The 18,367-nt window shown below is 37.9% G+C and overlaps 1 protein-coding gene across 1 annotated transcript in view; it reads right to left on the reverse strand.

Moving 5' to 3' along the window:
- Positions 1–239: 239 nt before the first annotated feature.
- Positions 240–18,367, reverse strand: part of LOC131072571 (uncharacterized) — a 64,204-nt gene continuing 46,076 nt past the window's right edge. Inside the window, exon 2 of the mRNA XM_058008756.2 lies at positions 240–590. Within this exon, the coding sequence (XP_057864739.1) occupies positions 499–590 (92 nt within the window). The 3' untranslated portion in view covers positions 240–498. The remainder of the gene's footprint in view (positions 591–18,367) is intronic.

Here is an 18,367-nt window from a genome sequence, read left to right on the forward strand (position 1 = left end):
TCAAATGAAGAGAAAAAGAAAATACCCAACATATGCAAATATTTGCACTGGACAAAGGACTAGCATAAAAAGCATATACCAACATGTAGTTTATAGCTTCCGATAATTAATGAGGAGGAAACTAATAAAAACATCTAAATTGGTTTAAATAGGATTCAAACCTGATTGATTTCTTTTTAACCCAACATATAGCATGGACGTTTCTTATCCATTAAAAAACTTAAGGGGAAAACAATAACTAGATCTGAAACTAACATATAAATGATTGGAAGAAACTACAATCCAACATTCTTGCATGCAATAGTTTCTAAAATGCATACATAAGTCTCTTAAATCATTTTTATTCACCTCAGTCAGCTTAGAACTACACAGATTAGAGGTAACAGCAAGGAACACAAAATTGCATGATCACCCTATGTGCCTGAGCCTTTACTTAAGTAAATCTCACAATTAACAAAAAGAGATCCAGCAAATGAAATCAAATTTGTATATTCGATTTCAGGTTCTAGAGGAGGAGCTTGTTGAAAGCCTTTCTCTCCGAGCTTTTTCTGCTTTGTCCATGTAATCTTGATGGGACTTGTGTTTTTTACCTGTCAAATGGATAAATAGATCATTGTAAGTGAATGGTGAAATTTACTTTTGTTGTTTGCCATATATGACCATTTCAGCGATTGGGAATTAACTTTATTATGAAAATTAATGATTTGTACTTGAACCAAGCAAGACAGCTTGAAAAGATCCACACAATTAACCAAGAATCAAAAGCAATTTCAAGACGTAGGATAAATTGACAGACGAAGAAAGAAAAACTTATACCCTATCAACTTTCAAGACAACTATTTATCATGGTAGTCAACCTCTAGCATGTGGACATCATTATGAAATAGAGGAGAGATAGCATTGAGGTATTGCCTTCCCATTTACAAAGGTTAAAATGTTATAAAAGTAACTATTCAAAATTTTCCCCTACAATAACAAGAATTATCTCAAGAGTGAGACTAAAATCAACACACGTACCAATCGAGTTTTAAATGGGCAACTCTAATGAAAAGAAATAAAATTAGCTTAAATAGAACCTCCAAAACAGTCCAAGAGTGGTCAGTGCTAGTCATATAAGTAGAGGGAGTAAAGTTGATGATATTCACTCATACTGATATCAAACCTTGTAAATATCCTCCCTAATTGCAAATATCCACATGTAAATACCTAATTAATGTGCATTTTGTATCCCCAATTCTTCAACAATTTGTATGTGCTTGGGATGCTTGCTAAAAGAACAAAGCCTTTTTTATTTGAAATTTTTTAGCTATCCCAAGGATGCCTCCCCTATATATTTTGGCCCATTCCCTATTGAAGACGTTTCAAGAATGCAGAGACAGTTAGGAAGCATACCCAAACCATAACTGATTTCAAAAACAAAAAAAAGGAAACTTTTTGGGGATGGCTGATTTGATGTGAATTTACTATCCATTTTTTATTTGTTCATTTTCCTTGCATTAAGTTCTAGACACACTAGGGTTTTTTTTATATATTATTTATCATTGCACTTGCAACTGTATTTTGAATTTTCAACAAACAAAAAATAAGCAACCCATTCGGATGCCCTTCTAAACTCCTCAAAACCTATGTAGAATGCCCATTTAATCCAAATAAATAAATAAAATTACAACATGCAACAGCCATAGACAAAGACGAGAAAAAAGAAATTCAAGGGAGAGTATAGTATGCCCATATCATTTGTGCAACTATAAGGGGCAGTTGTACAAGAGTTTATTCTCATCTTTTGTTCATAAGTGGACTAAGGGCAAAAGGTTTGAAAAAATAACCCTCATTGAGAAGGCCAAGGTGTGCAACTATAAGGGGCAGTTGTACAAGAGTTTATTCTCATCTTTTGTTCATAAGTGGACTAAGGGCAAAAGGTTTGAAAAAATAACCCTCATTGAGAAGGCCAAGGTGATTAGGTTGCACATGGAGAGGGAGGCAAGAAATTAAAAAAAGTCAATACAAACTATGCAACCTAGTATGTCATTGCATACCCAAACCATAGATAATGGGGTCAAAGGGGAAAGGGCTAATAGTGTCGCAAAAATGTTTAATATGCATTCATGAGAGGTGTTCAAATCTTCTATTGCTAACTTATTCATCATAGATGGGTGGACCAATATTAGACATCAAACACTCATCAATATCATTCACATGTTTAATTGGCTCTTATTTTCTTAAAGAAGGATGCAAACTTCCAATTTCAAATTTTGAAGAATGTCATAATAGAAATTGGGACATCTAATGTTGCACAAAAGATGACTGATTCACTCATGCATGTAAGTTAGTAGGCTTAATAGTGGAGGATGCTTACAAGAAAATTTTCTAGACCACATGTTCATGTGCTGAACAACACATTGAAAGACATTGGGAAGATAGACTGGTAAAAGCAATGGTGGCAAAAGCTAGAAACATACAAATGTTCTTTACAACATCCACATCTCACTTGCTTTGTTTAGGACTTTGATACTAGATATGCCAGCAACTCCATTTTGTTAGGAAGGCTGTTTGAGGTGCAAGAACCTCTACAATTAATAATGGTTAATTAAAAGTGGGGTAGATGGTCAATGGAAAGCAAAACTAAAGGAAAAAATGTGAAACAAAAAATCTTTGACAATGATTGGTGGTCAACAGTAAGGTTAAAAATTCCTAATTTATTATTAAATTCTTAAAAAGTTAATTTAGCAATGTTTTTAATTCATAAATTATTTTCATTTTTTTGCAACAGCATTCACTCTGTTATTTGAGTCTTATTCGTTTTTTAAATTTAAATTTTTGTAACTTGTTTGTAGATATGCTCGCTAGTTTGCTGACCCACCAAGTCATCAAGTACTAGAGCAATTTTTCTATCAATGAGTTTTTGCAAGATTAACTCGCAGTTCTAGGTGTTAATTTTTTCACAATACTTTCCCAATTGGTTGACAAATACTCACTAAAAACTCAATAAGTCTGATTGTTTCGCTCACCACTCCAAAAAACACTTTTTAAGTTTCCTAACAATCTGATTCACAACTTATCTCCTTCACTTTCTTTGCAGCCTTAAATGCAGCTTCTCTTTTAAATGAATCTTCATCAACCATTCTCATCTCATATACTATGAAAATGCCATGCAGATCATCAACCGTAAGTTTATCAAGATCTCTAGCTTCTTCAATTGTAGAAAGTTTAGAATCATATCTTGAAGGCAAAGATTTCAAAACCTTCTAAACAACCACAAAATCTTTTGTCTTCTCCAAGACCTTTAATTGCATTCACTATCTCATCAACTCTGATAAGATAATCAGCAGTTTGCTCTTCTTTCATCTTTAAGCCTTCAAACTTTTCCTTATATGTTTGTAACTTCTAACTTTACTTTGGCATCACCTTCATAAATACTCTTTAGTTTGTCCCATATGTCTTTAGCAATTTGACAATGCATGACTTTGACAAATTCTGAATTAGCCAGGCCAAATTGCATTCTTTGCCTTTGCATTATTCTCATGGTGCCTTTTTCCTACCTTATTAGTTGGAGGAGTTTGTAATGTCCCCTCCCTAGGTGACAAGCAATTGAGCTAGGATTGGCCTATCATCAGGTTTCCGTAGGCCAGTGGAGTGGAGCGGGGACCCATACTGAGGCTTGTGGAGTTGCGTAGGGACTTTAAAAGCCATTTTAGATGTTCAGAGCGGTTCCTATTTTTTAGGAGGGATCCCTATTTTTTAGGGAATGACTGAGAGTTGGTCTTGGGGTGTCTACGAACCATTCCGGATGATTTGAGACCATCTCCTATTTTTTAGGAAAGTCTGTCAATTTACTAGTTGACCACCCGAAGGACTTTGGAGTAGAGCTAGAGCCCCTATGAGCATTTTCAGTTGATTGGAGACAGTCTCATACCTTTTAGGAGAATCCCTATTTTCTAGGAGGACATTGCCAATTCACCTGCTATATTTGGATATCATCTGACTGGTGTCAGCACTTAGATTTCAATTTGGAGTCCAGATGATGATTTTTGGAATAAAATGGAATATTTAAATCATGACTCTAATGTCTTAAATAAATTGATGAAATAAATAAATAATAAAGTTACTTTGTATTATTTTAATAAAATAACTAGCATGGGGCCCCCCTTGAGTCATGAAGCCTAGGAGACCTGAGTTAAGTTGTTTTTAAAAGCAACTTAAGTTTATTAATAAAAGGAGCCTAAGTGGATCGTACCTCTGAGAGGAGGAAATAATTTGATTTTAAATCAAATAAAGACTTTATTAGAGAGTGAAAATAATGGAAAGTCAACCCTAAAATCAAATTAGAGTTTTGAGAGAACAAAGTAACATGGGGGGCAGCCAATTGCTCATCCGTTCATTCATTTTTACAGGAGCATTTTGGGAATTTGAAGCTGGAACAAGTTCAGCAGCAAATCAGGTTCTTTAAGGACGAAAACCCTTGAAGAAATTGTGAATTGGATGGAAACCCAATTCACTATTGGGGAAGATCTACATAGGGTCTTCATTTGGGCATCATTAGACTTCATTACAGGCTGATTTGCACTCAGAGTTGGTTACAGCAGTAAGATATCAGAATATAATTGCAGATCAGGGCTTTTTATCAGCATACATCAGCATTCCAGTGCAACCTCTTACTGCCCGTACCTTTCAGCAAGCCCCAAGTTGCAAGTATTGGCCATACCAGCTCAGATTGGGGTTGGATCTTGTATGAACTTCATTTTTGGCATCATCTCATAGAAAATTGATGATTTCAGAAGGCTACGGGAGCTGATTTTGATTCAGATTGTTGTTTTTGTCAGTAAATTGAATAATCCAGCCTAGGAGCCAGGTGTGGGACTCAGTAGTCCTTCAATATTTCTTTTTGAGAATTGTTGTAGAAGGGAATAAAACCATTTGCAGCTATCTTTGCCAGTTGGGAGCTCATAGTTCATGTTATTCTGATTTTCTTCGATAAAACCCACTCCAGGCTAGGTGTTGGATTCCTGGTATGCAACTTTGTTGTCCTAGTGTAGTAGAAATCTTGAATCTGTAAATTATTATATTGCAACTCCTAAATCAGAATTCTGAAATTAATAAACAATCAATTATATTCCTACATTTTTGCTTTCGAAAGTGTTGGTTAATTGACATTGGTTCATGATTAAACCCTATGCAATCTACTGGTAATAAACCCAAGCAAAAACCCTCAACAAATCAGTCTTAAAACCTCTAAACAGCAGCATAAGAATCAAAAACATTCAGTATAACCTGGCTGGGGATCTTTCAGAGTTGTAGGGATTACATAACAAATAACTTTCCATTCTAATACTCCAAAGTGCATGATTAGAACCATCAAATAAAGAGGCTTCATTTGAAGAGGATCCTTCTAGACAAGCCATGTGTTCTCTATCCAAGATCTAACTTAGCTGCTAAAGCCTTTTCAAGGACCAGGCTCTGATACCAATTGTAGAACACAAATCTTCTACTGAGAGGGGGGGGATGAATCAATAGAAGAACTATATGTCAGATCCTTCTCAATTTAAAATAATTTCCACTGAAATATCAGATGCCTTCATTGGATCATCAGAGGCCTTCAACGGATGAGCAATATTACTGTGACTGAAATATCATTCTCTTGCTCGATCATCTATATTTGTTATTTAAGTTTGTTCTGTTGTCTATGTTTCGTGTTTTTCATCTATTTGTCATCTATGAATTTGTTTGAATAATCTGCTCTTTTTGACATCAATGACAAATCTGCGAAATATGTCTAGCATGTAACCTCTTCTTAATTCTGCCCTTCATGCACACTAATAACCTCAAATTCTGCCCTTAAATTTTCTCTTATTCAGCTATAAAAATACAAAAAATATTCAATGAATTGTTGATGAAATAGCCCACAACCATCTTCTATAACCTTCCAAAACGAACTCTTAACCAAAAGTTGCAACTCACCAAAACAGGTCGGCCAGCATTATAAAAGATTTTATAATTTAAAAACTCCCTTGCCCAAGGATGGGCGCTTCTACCTAAGAGGTAGGTCAAGGCAGATATAATAGTTATTATTATTTTTGTTTACAATCCTTTTGTTAGGGTTTAGGCAGATTGAAGCAATAAGCAATATTAAATATAATGCAAAATAAAAGAGGCAAAAATAACAATTCTCAATAACACACAGATTTAACGTGGTTTACCCAATGTGGGCTACATCCAAAGAGAAATGGTCATCTACTTTTTTTATTATCTAGTGAAGAGCAAATTAAAATCTAATGATCTTTTACATTACATAGACACTTATTTATAGAGCCTTTTTGGCGATTTACAAAGCTCCATTTACATGCCAAAACAATAGCCGACTCCATTATCAAATAATGGGCATTTTTTGCTTTGAAAGCACTACCCCCAATCCCCCGTCTAGGGGCACTGCCCCCAAACCTATATGGTGGGCTCCACCCCTGAGCCCTTGCTAAGGGGATATCACCCCCTAGGCCTTGCAAAAGGGCTCTAACCCCCCTGCACTCCCCTATCGATTGATTTGGGGGGCAATTATGGCTAACAAATTTACCCAAATTTAAGCCTACCAGCATGATCAGTCGCCACATGCCAACAATCTCCGACTTGGAGACTAATCTTGGATGAATACCCCTACACCTATAGCTTCCACTAGATTGACAAACCTGAACTTGGCTTGTTTCTGATTTCCACAATTATCATTCTTGAAGGCCAACAAAGAATGAGCAAAAAATTAGTTTCTCTCAAGTTACTGCCTTGTTTAACATATCTGCAAGATTCTGACTAGTATATTTTCCAACTTCAACTGTCTATCCTCTGAAATTGATCGTATGAAATAGTACTTGATCTGTATATGTTTTGTCTTGGAGTGAAGGGTAAAGGTTTTTGTAAGATAAATGGCACTCTAACTATCACTATACAACCTGCTATTCTCCCGCTACTTGCCCAATTCCTCCATAAACCTTTGTAACCAAATCATCTCCTTACTAGCCTTTGTAGCAACATCATACTCTACTTCTATTGTTGAAAGTGCAACAACCTTTTGTAATCATGAAATCCAACCAACTGTTGTTCCACCTACAATAAAGACATCCTATGGTGCTCCTCCTGCTATCAATATCTCCTACCAGATTTGAATCAGCATATCCCTATAGAGTAGAGTTGGAACCTCTAAACCATAATGCCTAAGTCGTAGTACCTCTCAAATACTTGAGAATCCACTTGATTGCATTCCAATGCTCTTTTCTAGGATTGTTCATATAACTATTCACAACTCCCACTGCATGTGCAATATCTAGCCTTGTACACACCATGGCAAACATCAAGTTGCCAACTGGATTTGGGAATTGGTTCGTTCTAATTCCTATAGGTGCACCTGACATAGCCTTTCGATTGCCCTTCCCTCCCGGTAGTCGTCGCTCCCATTAAGCCCAGCCTTGGTAGAAGCCCGAGTTTGATCCGCCATACCCTCTACTCCGTTCCGTTGCGGTATGTATTATTACGTTGTCGACAAATGATCTATTCCAGTGCACTAACTGGGTCAATCATATTACTCAACTAATATTATTAATGCGGGGTGGGGCACCGTAGTAAGCACCGGCAAATGGAACTCCAATCATATTACCGGCCTCTATACCCAGTGGATGGAGAATCCTGGCTATCGGGGAGAGAGAGTGGAACCTTGGACATGTAGTCCATCTCCTCTTATGTCTTGTGACACATCTCCTTAGTCAAGTTAAAATGACTAGGCAAAGGTGTACAAATTGGTGTTGCATCCTGCATCTAAAATCTTTTCAACGCCTCTATGCAGTCACTTGGAGACAATGTTAATGTGTGAGTTTTCCTATCTCTAGTTATTCTCATACCAAGAATTTGTTTTGCTGCACCCAAATCCTTTATAGAAAATGACTTTGCTAGTTTCTACTTAAGTTGCATATTAGATTTGGCAACAAGAATGTCATCAACATATAGTAACAGGATAATATAGCTACAATTATCCAATCTCTTAAAATAAACACAATGATCATAATAACATATGTTGTAACCTTGTTCAGCGATAAAACTATCAAATTTCAAATACCATTGTTTGGGTGCTTGCTTTAGGCCATATAAGCTCTTCTTTAACCTGCACACTAAGTCTTCCTTACCTTTGACCTCATATCCCTATGGATGCTACATATAAATCTTTTCCTCCAAATCTCAAAGGAGAACAGTCATCTTTACATCTAATTGTTCAAAATGCAAGTCTTTTGTAGCCACAAGACTTAGAATAGTTTGAATTGAAGTAATTTTAACAAGAGAACATATTTCATCAAAATCAATACCTTTTTTTTGTGCAAAACCTTTTACCACAAGTCTAACCTTATATCTTTTCTTGTCTCCATGTTCTTCCTTTAGCCTATAAACCCATTTATTTGCAATGCCCTTTTGCCTTCAAGCAATTGAACTTAGTCCCCAAGTGTGGTTTTGCTTCAAAGAGTCCATCTCCTCTATCATTCCTTCCTCCCACTTCTTTCTTGTTTCTACCTGAATTGCCTTGGCAAACTTTCAGGTTCACCAAAATTAGTCAATGATACATAATATAATCAACGAGAGTGTCATTCAAGGGTTCTACTTATCCTAGTAGATCTTCTTGCAGGAGTTTGAGGTACTTGTTGTTCTAGTTGTTTAATATTTTGATTTTTTGGCCCCACTAAAACTATAATTTATGGGATTTCATCAAGCACTGTATAAAAGTACACTTTTTGGATTTTGTCTCAAGCTTTGTTCTATTTTCTATGTCAATATGGACAAATGCTTCACAACCAAAAACTTCGGAAATGTGTAGTTTACCTTTTTACCCATCCATGCCTCCTCTAGAATATCGCCATCTAAGGAACTTGAAGGCCTTTTGTTTATTGAGTAAACAGCAGTATCCACAACATCTCACCAAAATTATAATGGCAATCATGCATGCAATCCCATACTCCTTTGCATGCTCTATGATTGTTCTATTCATCCTTTCAGACACACCAATTTCTTGTGGTGTTCCTTCAACCATCTTCTGTCTATGAATCCCATGGTATGAACAGTAACTATCAAACTCTTTGTTGCGGTATTCACCTCCATTACCTGATCTGAGACACTTCAACTTATTTCATGTCTCATTTTCAACCAAAAATTTCGATTTCTTAAAAGTGTCAAACACATCAAATTTTCTAGGAATGAAATACACCCAAGTTTTTCTAGTTGCATCTTCAATAAAGGTAACATAATAAAAAGAGCCACAAAGAGATGATACCTGAGCTGGTCCCCATAAAAACTGAATGTACAAGCTCTAACTTTTCACTTTTCTTTTCCTTCACAACTCTGAGAAATCAAACTCTCTTTTGTTTTCCCTAAACACACTTTTCACAAAAATCTAAATCAACTTGCTTAAAATTTGGTAATAAATTCCTTGAATGGAAAATCTTCATCCCCTTCTCATTCATGTGCCCAAGCCTATTGTGCCATGATGTTGTATCTATTCCTGTGGAAGCTAGGGAAATAGAAAAATCAAAATTACCAATACATAAATAGAATGTACCTACCTTTTCCCCTTTTTCTATTATCAACGAGCTTTTACTGACCTTCCACGAATTGTCTATAGATGTAACTATGCAACCTTCACTTCCCAGTTGTCCTGCTAAGATTAGATTTCTCCTTAAATAAAGAACATGGCTCACCTCTTTCAACAACCATTAGTTTCCATTTGAATATTTTATCTATATATTGCCCTTTCCAACAATTTTGCATGGTTCACCCAAATAAACACATCCAAAATCACCTTGAACATAGTCTAGAAAATATTTTTTAGTGTGGGATGAAATAAAGCCCCTAAACCTAACACCCAAGAATCGGTAATATTATCTAAAGAGAGAATTAAACCTACTACCCCTTATTTTCCCTTTCGAGACCAATAATCTTTCTTTAGATGTCCTTTCTTCCCACAATGCCAAAACTCCAACTTCACCCTAGATTCGGATCTACCCTTCTTAGATTTCTATGGTTTGTTGGGCTCTTTCCTCTTTCCCACTATCTTCCCTATTCTCGATAGTCATTTGAAGCATTACCTAATGTCTCACTTCTACTTTTTTGTCACATTTCCTAAGGATAAGACCAACAACATCACCAAACTTTTTGAACCAAAGACGGAATTACTTATAGCCATGACCAAGCTATTCCATCTTTCTGGCAAATGAGCACAAAATCAAGAGATCCCTAACCTCATCATCAAAAGAACTTAGCTGACTAGTGACCGTGTTAAACTCATTCAAATGATCACCAATAGACCCACCTTCTAGTATCTTCATATTAAATAAATATTTCATAAGAAATACCTTATCAGAATCCGAGGGTTTTTCATACAGTTTGTCTAACGCCCCCATCAAGTCCACCGTCGTTTCTTTTGCTATATTGAAAGCTACCAACACTGTCAGGCACAACCGCATTGTTCCTAGTGCCTTTCTATTGATAATCTCCCATAGTGGATCTATCATAGTCATCGGCTTATTTTCTTTTCCACCCAATGGTAAGTAAGGAGCCTTCTAAGATAGATAATCTTCCATTTGCATCTTCCATAGCTAATAGTTTTGGCCATTTAACTTCTCAACCTTAAGCTTGCCTCCTTCTGTCATTGCTCCCACTCGAATCTGAAATTTCCTGCCAAATGACTGAACCACACAGCTCAAATACCAGTTGTTAGGGTTTAGGGAGACCAGAGCAATAAACAATGTTAAATACAATGCAAAATAAAAGAGGCAAAAGTAACAATTCCCAATAACACACAGATTTAATGTGGTTCATCCAATGTGAGCTACATCCACAAAGAAACAATCGTCCACTTTATTTTATTATCCATCAAAGAGCAAATTACAATCTAATGATCTTTCATATTACACAACCACTTATTTATCAAGCATTTTTGGCGATTTCCAAAGCTCTGTTTACATGCCATAACAATAGCCAACTCCTTTATTAAATAATGGGCAATTTTTTTCATGGGTACTGCCTCTAGCAGCCTCCATTGGGCACGTTTCCCGCAGACCCCTACCGTGTGCTCTACCCCCGAGCCCCCATCGGGGGGATATCAACCCCCAAGGCCCGTAGGAAGGGCTCTACACCCCTACACTCCACCATTAATTGATTTAGGGGGAAACCACAATTGACAAAGTCACCAAAATTTAAGCCCAACAGCATGATCAGTCACCACATACTAACACCTTTGCCCAAAGCTGGGTGCTACACTCCAAGAAGTCATCCCATCTTGGGACACGCTAAAAATGCCTTAAGAAAATAATTAAACCTCCTTAATGATGGACAACACTATTGAGGGGGGTCAGCCCACATGTAAACTAAATTGTTTGGAAATTGAATGCCAAGGAGGAGCACCAAAAGCTGAAACTTGGCCAGCATGCTTTTATTTTATTTTAATATAATTCCTTCCAAGCATGGGTCAGCCCATGTAAAGATGATTATGCAAATTAATATATTTAACTTCCTCCCAACTATGCCCTTTGAAATCAATGACAATAATTTCCAGCAATCTCCCCCTTTGTCATTGATGGCACCCTGTAAAAAAATAATCTTGGAATGCAGCAAAACTTCTCCCTATGATTGAATACTCCCCCTTTGACATCAATGGCAAAAGGTGTCTAGGGCTAACTGAATAAGACAATGAATAGCTCCCCCTGAACACATGCTTCTCTTGAAAACTTAGTGAATGGATGAGAGTGACATCACTCTAAATTTGTCCCTTAGGTACTCAAAAGTCTCTTTTGGAAGAGGCTTCATGAAAATATCTGCAATTTGTTCCTCTCTAGCAACGTACTCCAGCTTTACTTGTGGCTCCAGTACTTGCTCCCTCAAGAAATGATACTTGATCGAAATATGCTCTGTCCTAGAGTGCATAATTGGGTTCTTTAATATGTTGATGGCACTCGTACTATCACAAAGTATAGGGATGGGATTCTCATAGTCAACTTTAATATATTTCAATGTTTGTTTTATTCATAGAACCTAAGTACAACAAGTTGCTGCTGCAATATATTTAGCCTTTGTTGTGGATAGTGAAACTAATGCTTGTTTCTTGCTTAACCAAGATACAAGGCAATTGTCAAGATAGAATGCTCCTCTGCTAGTGCTCTTCGTGTCAACAACACTGCCTACACAATCCGCATCCATATATGTTGTAAGGGTGAAATCTTCATCTCTTGGATACCACAATCCGAAATCCATAGTCCCCTTGAAATTTTCAATATTCTTTTGATTGCATTGACATGGGTTTCCTTCAGAGCTGCTTGAATTCATGCCACAAAACCAACTGCTTTGCCTGACAGGACTAAACATTTTGGCGTCGTTGCCTGAACAAACCTGGAGATAACTATGGCTGCAGGCAGAAGGAATTAATGGGTCAGCCATTCAACCAGCAAATAACTGTCGTAGACAGTGACACACACAAAGAAAGTACCACGGAAGAGGCACGAGAGGATCAATTGACGACAGACTTGGTAGAGTTGTGGGACATGTCGGTCATGCAGTACGTGCAAAGGGAGGCTCAGGAGAGAGCCGTCTCTGAAAGCACGGTACGTGGTGAACTCACCGTCAGCACTCTCATCTTTGATCTGCTCGGAAGTATTCCAAGGTTGTGTTGACGTGTATTTTGTACACTATCAAACACAGAATAAAATACCCAAGGGTACCTTATCCTCTCTTGAATAAAGCCTCTGAATGCTGAAGATATCGCAAAAAGGATCAATCAGGGTGACTTCAAGGTTCTTTGCTGTAGGATCTCTACGTGTGGATAAGCACCAGTGGTCGTTGTGAATGTTGTTTCTTCAAGGGGTCTTACGCACTTTGAAAGCTGGTCTGTGTTACTCTTACTTGACTGCAGGAACAGGAATTTTCCTAATACTAACAAATTCTCAAAAAAGATCAAAAGATAGGGTTTGCAAGAGATGAATTCTAATCTAATCCTAAGAGTGACTCAATGTAGGCTAGACTTGGTAAGATTCTACCAATTTCAGTATTGCCAAGGAATTACAACTTTACTGGAATTGGTGCGATCTTCTAAGGTGATTAGTGATTTTCAAATCATCAAGAATTATAGATACTACCATAAAGATACATATCAATAGTTCAAATAATGATTGAAGGTTCAAGCAATCTAAATATCTCCAGTTGACCACACAAGGCGTTCTTACAATCAGTAAGAAGCTAGTGGTTTGGAACGTGAATCTCACCAAAAATCAAGCGCAACACTTAGTCCTTCGAACTTAAATACTACTTCGACTAAGAATGATTCAAGAAAGTAAACAACCATGAAGATAGCCACAAGAATTGCAATAAAACACCATAACTTCAATATTTTATTGATCTCAAAGCCAAAATAGACAACAATTGTTCGAAATTCTTTCTTCACTACTCAATCTTGCTACAAAATAACTTTCTTCTCTCCAAAGCTCTAACTATTATCTATCTCCTTCATATCTAATTTCTAATGACAAAATGAAAATGAGTGAGGGTATATATAGCATCCTCAATTACAATGAATGGCCCAGATCAAAAGAAGATCAACGGCTGAGATTCTGACACCTAAACCCTAATTAGGGTTTGTTACAAAAAGTTCCCCTTTTAGATGAACATTATTAAATGCATAGCCAAATATTTAATTGGCACAAAAGTCGAGGAAACATAGACCAATGATAATTAAGATGCCACATCATTCTATAACAACCTTTCTTCTAGAACCTTGTTCCCTTTCCAATGTTCTTTCTTAGCATATGCAACGAATCTGGACACAATTCCTTCAACTTCAACAATGGGAATCTTAGGAAGATTCTTCATGCGTTCCTCCAAGTGGATAACCCGATCAAAGGCAGTGAGAAGAGTTGTTTCCCATCCAGGTTCGAGTTCTTTGATCTTCTCAATCAGGAGCATAGTAGCGAACATTAGATCCCGTTGCTCATCCGTGATGACATTCTCATCTTTGCAAAAGATGACTTTGACTCTTTCTTCCAACTCTTGGAGGTCCACATCCGTCTCAACTTCGATCCTCCTACCAAGAATGGTACACAACACTTAAAACACCTTATCCTGAATTGGATGGATGACACCTTCAACTTGATTGCATTTGGTGCTGATGTCCTCGAAAAGAACTTGTTTCATCTGGAGTAGGGTTGACCACTGAAGTAGGTTATGAGCTCCTCCATCCATTATCTTTTCTTGTGCTAGGATCTTCCTTGGTGTTTGCCTGATTACTTGCAGAACAGGAATGATAACATCTCTAGTGTGAGCGAAAGCGGCTACAGTTATCATTAGGTTGTGGACGATCTCAAGGACCCGGATAGCTCGGTGGATTGTTTTCATCATTCTTGTTGTAAATTCAACAGCTATCGTGTGAGATTTGTCAATCCAAGAGCTCATAAGCTAAACCAAGCTCTTGACTCTTTCTGCCTCGCCAACTGATTCAAGGGGAAGTGCTTGCACAGGAGACACTGCTGGATCCTGACGTCTCAAGGGTTGATTGAGATGACTAAAATAGCCTCTCCAAGCACCGACCTCTCTCTCCAGCTTCGTATTTTTTTCCATCTCTTCCTTAAGTTTGTCTTTAAGTGCTTTAAATGAATCAGTTGCCTCATCCATTGCCTGTTCAGTAGTGAGCGGACCAAGTTCAAATGTTTCTACATCATACTCTTCTGCAAGAATTTCACCTTCATACTTGTCCACTACTGGTGTAGCTATCTGCAATTTCCTGGATCCTGTCTCATCTCTGATCACCTTGGACATCTTGGTGGCCTTCCTCTTTTCTGTTACTTCTTGAGAATTTCCTATAAGGCTCTCTAAGTCAATTACATCTTCTTCATCTTCAATCACAATCACCCTTGTCAGTCTCTCTTTCAACCAATCTGGAATGGCGGATCTCGTCTCTCTAACTTGTATTTCTTTAGGCAATGGTTCATCTTCTCGGAGAGGAGATGTCGCTTCATCATCATTCTTCTCTTCATGTAGCTCATCAACTTGGGGAGATTGACTTGATGAATGTTGAGGTGTTTGTCCCCTCTCTGGCTTATCATTCTGTATCATGGACTCCATAGATTCATCAATCTCAAGTACCATCTTCTCTTGACCTTCAGCTTGACTTGCCTTCTTTCCATGTCGAGAAGATGTGCCTGATGGGCGATCTCGATTGGCCTCTTGTTTCTTCTTGGAGAGTTCTCTTTTCTCAGGTCTTTCTTTCCTCTTTGCGCCTCTAGGATGAGAATTGTCTTCACTTACGCTCGCTCCTCCTCCTTCTGGTCTTTCCTCCAAAGTAAAAGTCATTGGTATGTTCTGCTCTCTTAGCTTCTGATGTTGTACATCCACCCATCTGCGAGTACATGACAAAACTGGAGCCATCAAAGCTCTCAAGTCCAAAACCTCAGGTTCATTCCAATCTATCTTCACTGCTTTGTCTTCTCTGTCATAAGATGACTGGAGATGTCTACCGCTATCCTGTGCTTGATCAGCTACCCTATAAACTTTGCATTTCTTGATAAGATCTAAGGGTAGCCTGGAATGCATCTTTCTTTTAACCTCTAAATCACTTGAGAGATTCATCCAAAAGTCCTCTACCTGAAATTCGTGTTTGTACTTCTTACCAACTGTCTCCTCCATATAACCATGAGGATCAAAATTCTCCCTCGAGGCAAAGAATGTGAATGAATATAAAGCCAATTCCTTCTCTGCATCCTCCAAGGCTTGAGTATTAGGACATACCTCAACTGAATTCCCCAATATGATAGGCACGAGAACTCCATGTCCATGCTTGTGTTTGGATGCCTTTGCATAAGCTGCCAACTGTCTAGTCACCTCAAGTAGCACTATCCTATCTGTCGGATACCTCGGCAACATGTAGGGAGGTGAAGGACACCCATGAATTCTGATATATGTAAACTTTTGAAACTGGATGAACCATGCACCATACTTCTTCACAAGTTCTTGTGCATCCAGAGATAGTCGATTATGAATCCCACCTTGCAATATCCTAGTGATGTTCATCGTGAAGGTGTCATTGACTAACTTGTAGTCACCTCTAGGAGGATGATGCAAATGAACATAAGAGTCACAAACTCTCACCTCTCCGGGTCCTCTTCCGATCACTCCTCTGTGAGGTAGCCCTGCATATTCGAAACTCCTGATCAGGGCATATATGACATATGAGCTCATGTGGAATGATTTAGTAGGTCTTAGCCTTCTCAACTGCACATCTAGACAATGGCTAATAATTCTAGCCCAATGAATCGTTCCTTTCCCTTGGACAATCACTTGAATGAAGTAGAACATCCACTTTTCGAAGTAGAAGGCTTGAGGAGCCCCTGTAACTCAATTGAGCAAAGTTATCAAATCTCTGTACTCCTCCTGGAAGTCGATCCTATGTGGTGTGTTGGGAATCTTGCTCAGGCGAGGACGACTTTTGAGCAACCAATTCTTATTGATGAGATTCAAGCAAGTGTCGGGATCATCCTCATACATTGACTTGGCTCCTTCTAAACTTTTGTAAATCATATCTTTATGCTCTGGAAGATGGAGAGCCTCACTTATAGCCTCCTCTGAAAGGTAAGCCAAAGTGTTTCCTTCCTTGGATACGATCGATCTCAATTGTGAGTCATAATGGCGGGCACACTCAATCATCAGCTCATGACACTGGACTGCTGGAGGGAAACCGGCCGCCTTGATGATGCCACTTTCAATTATCCTCTTTGCGACAGGTGATGGCTTGCCAATGTAGGGGACCTCTCGAAACTTCTTCACACTGAAGTTTCCCAAGTTGGTATCTCCGATATTGCTCCATTTGGACACGATCCTGATCTCCAATTCCTCGTTCTTCTGATCTTCCCTCATGAGAGCTGGACGACTAGTAGATGCTCCTGCCTTTGGAGTCACCATCTTGACACCTACACAACATTTCATAATTAGTAATATATCTTGAAGCACAGAAATCAAGACTCAAAAGGAAGATTAAAGATATTAATTAGGAAACCTCATGATAAGTCTAGAGTTATCATTTCCTAATTAACCAATCAACACCTATACTTCTCAAAACAAAAGTTCAAAATTCAAATCTTCAACAATGGTGTCAAGATGATTTCGCCATACCTCCTCTTGAGTATTAACTCTAAGAAATGATGCAAAAATAGGTGAATTTCGCTAGGCAAAATGTAGATCAAAGTTCTCCCTTGAATAAAATGCGCCTCCTTTAGCCTTCACAAGAATCAACTCCACCTCCTTCTAGCCTCCAACACTTGAAAGAAAATTGCTCCAAGCAAACCAGATTTCGCACTTTTAATCAGCCTTCCAAATTCGCACTTGAAGCAATGATTGAATGATTTGAATTGTGAACAAACACCTCCAATATATAGAGCGCTCACCCCTTTGCTCCCTCTAAGCCGACTTGGCAAAAAGAGGTTAAAAAATAAATAAAATTCCAAAAAGGAGGGGCCGACTTGGCAAAATAAATAAAAATAAGACCTTAAGCGCTTCATATTTAATTTTGATTTAATAAAAAATTAATTTTAAATGCCTCCAAGATAGAAGTTCGATTTTTAAGGCTTAAAAATAATTTATTAAATGCCAAAATGTCTTTATTTAATGCCAATTTAATTTTAATTTTTTCAAAGGCTTCGAAGTGAGCAATTTTGAGGAATTCGAGGAATATCAATGCTCAAATATGGTAAAAATAAAGAATGCTACTAACTTCGCCCTGGACCCTTGGCAAGGGTCAGGAGCGAACTTTCAATTTAGGCCTTGCATTCCTCATTTTTCTTGTCCAAAACTTCATCTAGGCATTTAAATGGCATTTCTTATTGGAGTTTTGAATTTGATTTAATTTGATCTTTAGGAGGAAAGTGTATTAGGACCTTTTCGCCCTGGACCCTTAGAGAGGGTCAAGAGCGATTTTCCAATTTTGCTCTTAATCCTTCATCTTTTAATTGTCAATTCTCCTTGTGGGGTAAGCGATGATCTCCTTCATCCATTCCATACATGTTTGATTTGTTTTTGTACGGCAAAATAGGTGCTCCAAAGATTTTCGCTTGGGGCCTCCAGTGAGGGTCAGGAGCGACCTTTGCAATTTAGGCTAGGATCATCAAGTTTTGGAGGTAAATCCTTGTTCATCACGTTTTGGAGGACCCTTCCACCTTAGCACAACCTTGCCTTAGCGCAATCTTGAAGGGAAGTTGTTGGTTTTGTAAATTTCGCCCTGGGCCTTCACTGAGGGTCAGGAGCGACTTTGAGTCTTTTTGCACAAATTCTTGATCACTTCAACTTCAAATTACCTTCAAGGCGTAGCATATTACGT

Source organism: Cryptomeria japonica, chromosome 10 (assembly GCF_030272615.1).
Source record: "Cryptomeria japonica chromosome 10, Sugi_1.0, whole genome shotgun sequence".
NCBI classification, from domain to species: Eukaryota; Viridiplantae; Streptophyta; class Pinopsida; order Cupressales; family Cupressaceae; genus Cryptomeria; species Cryptomeria japonica.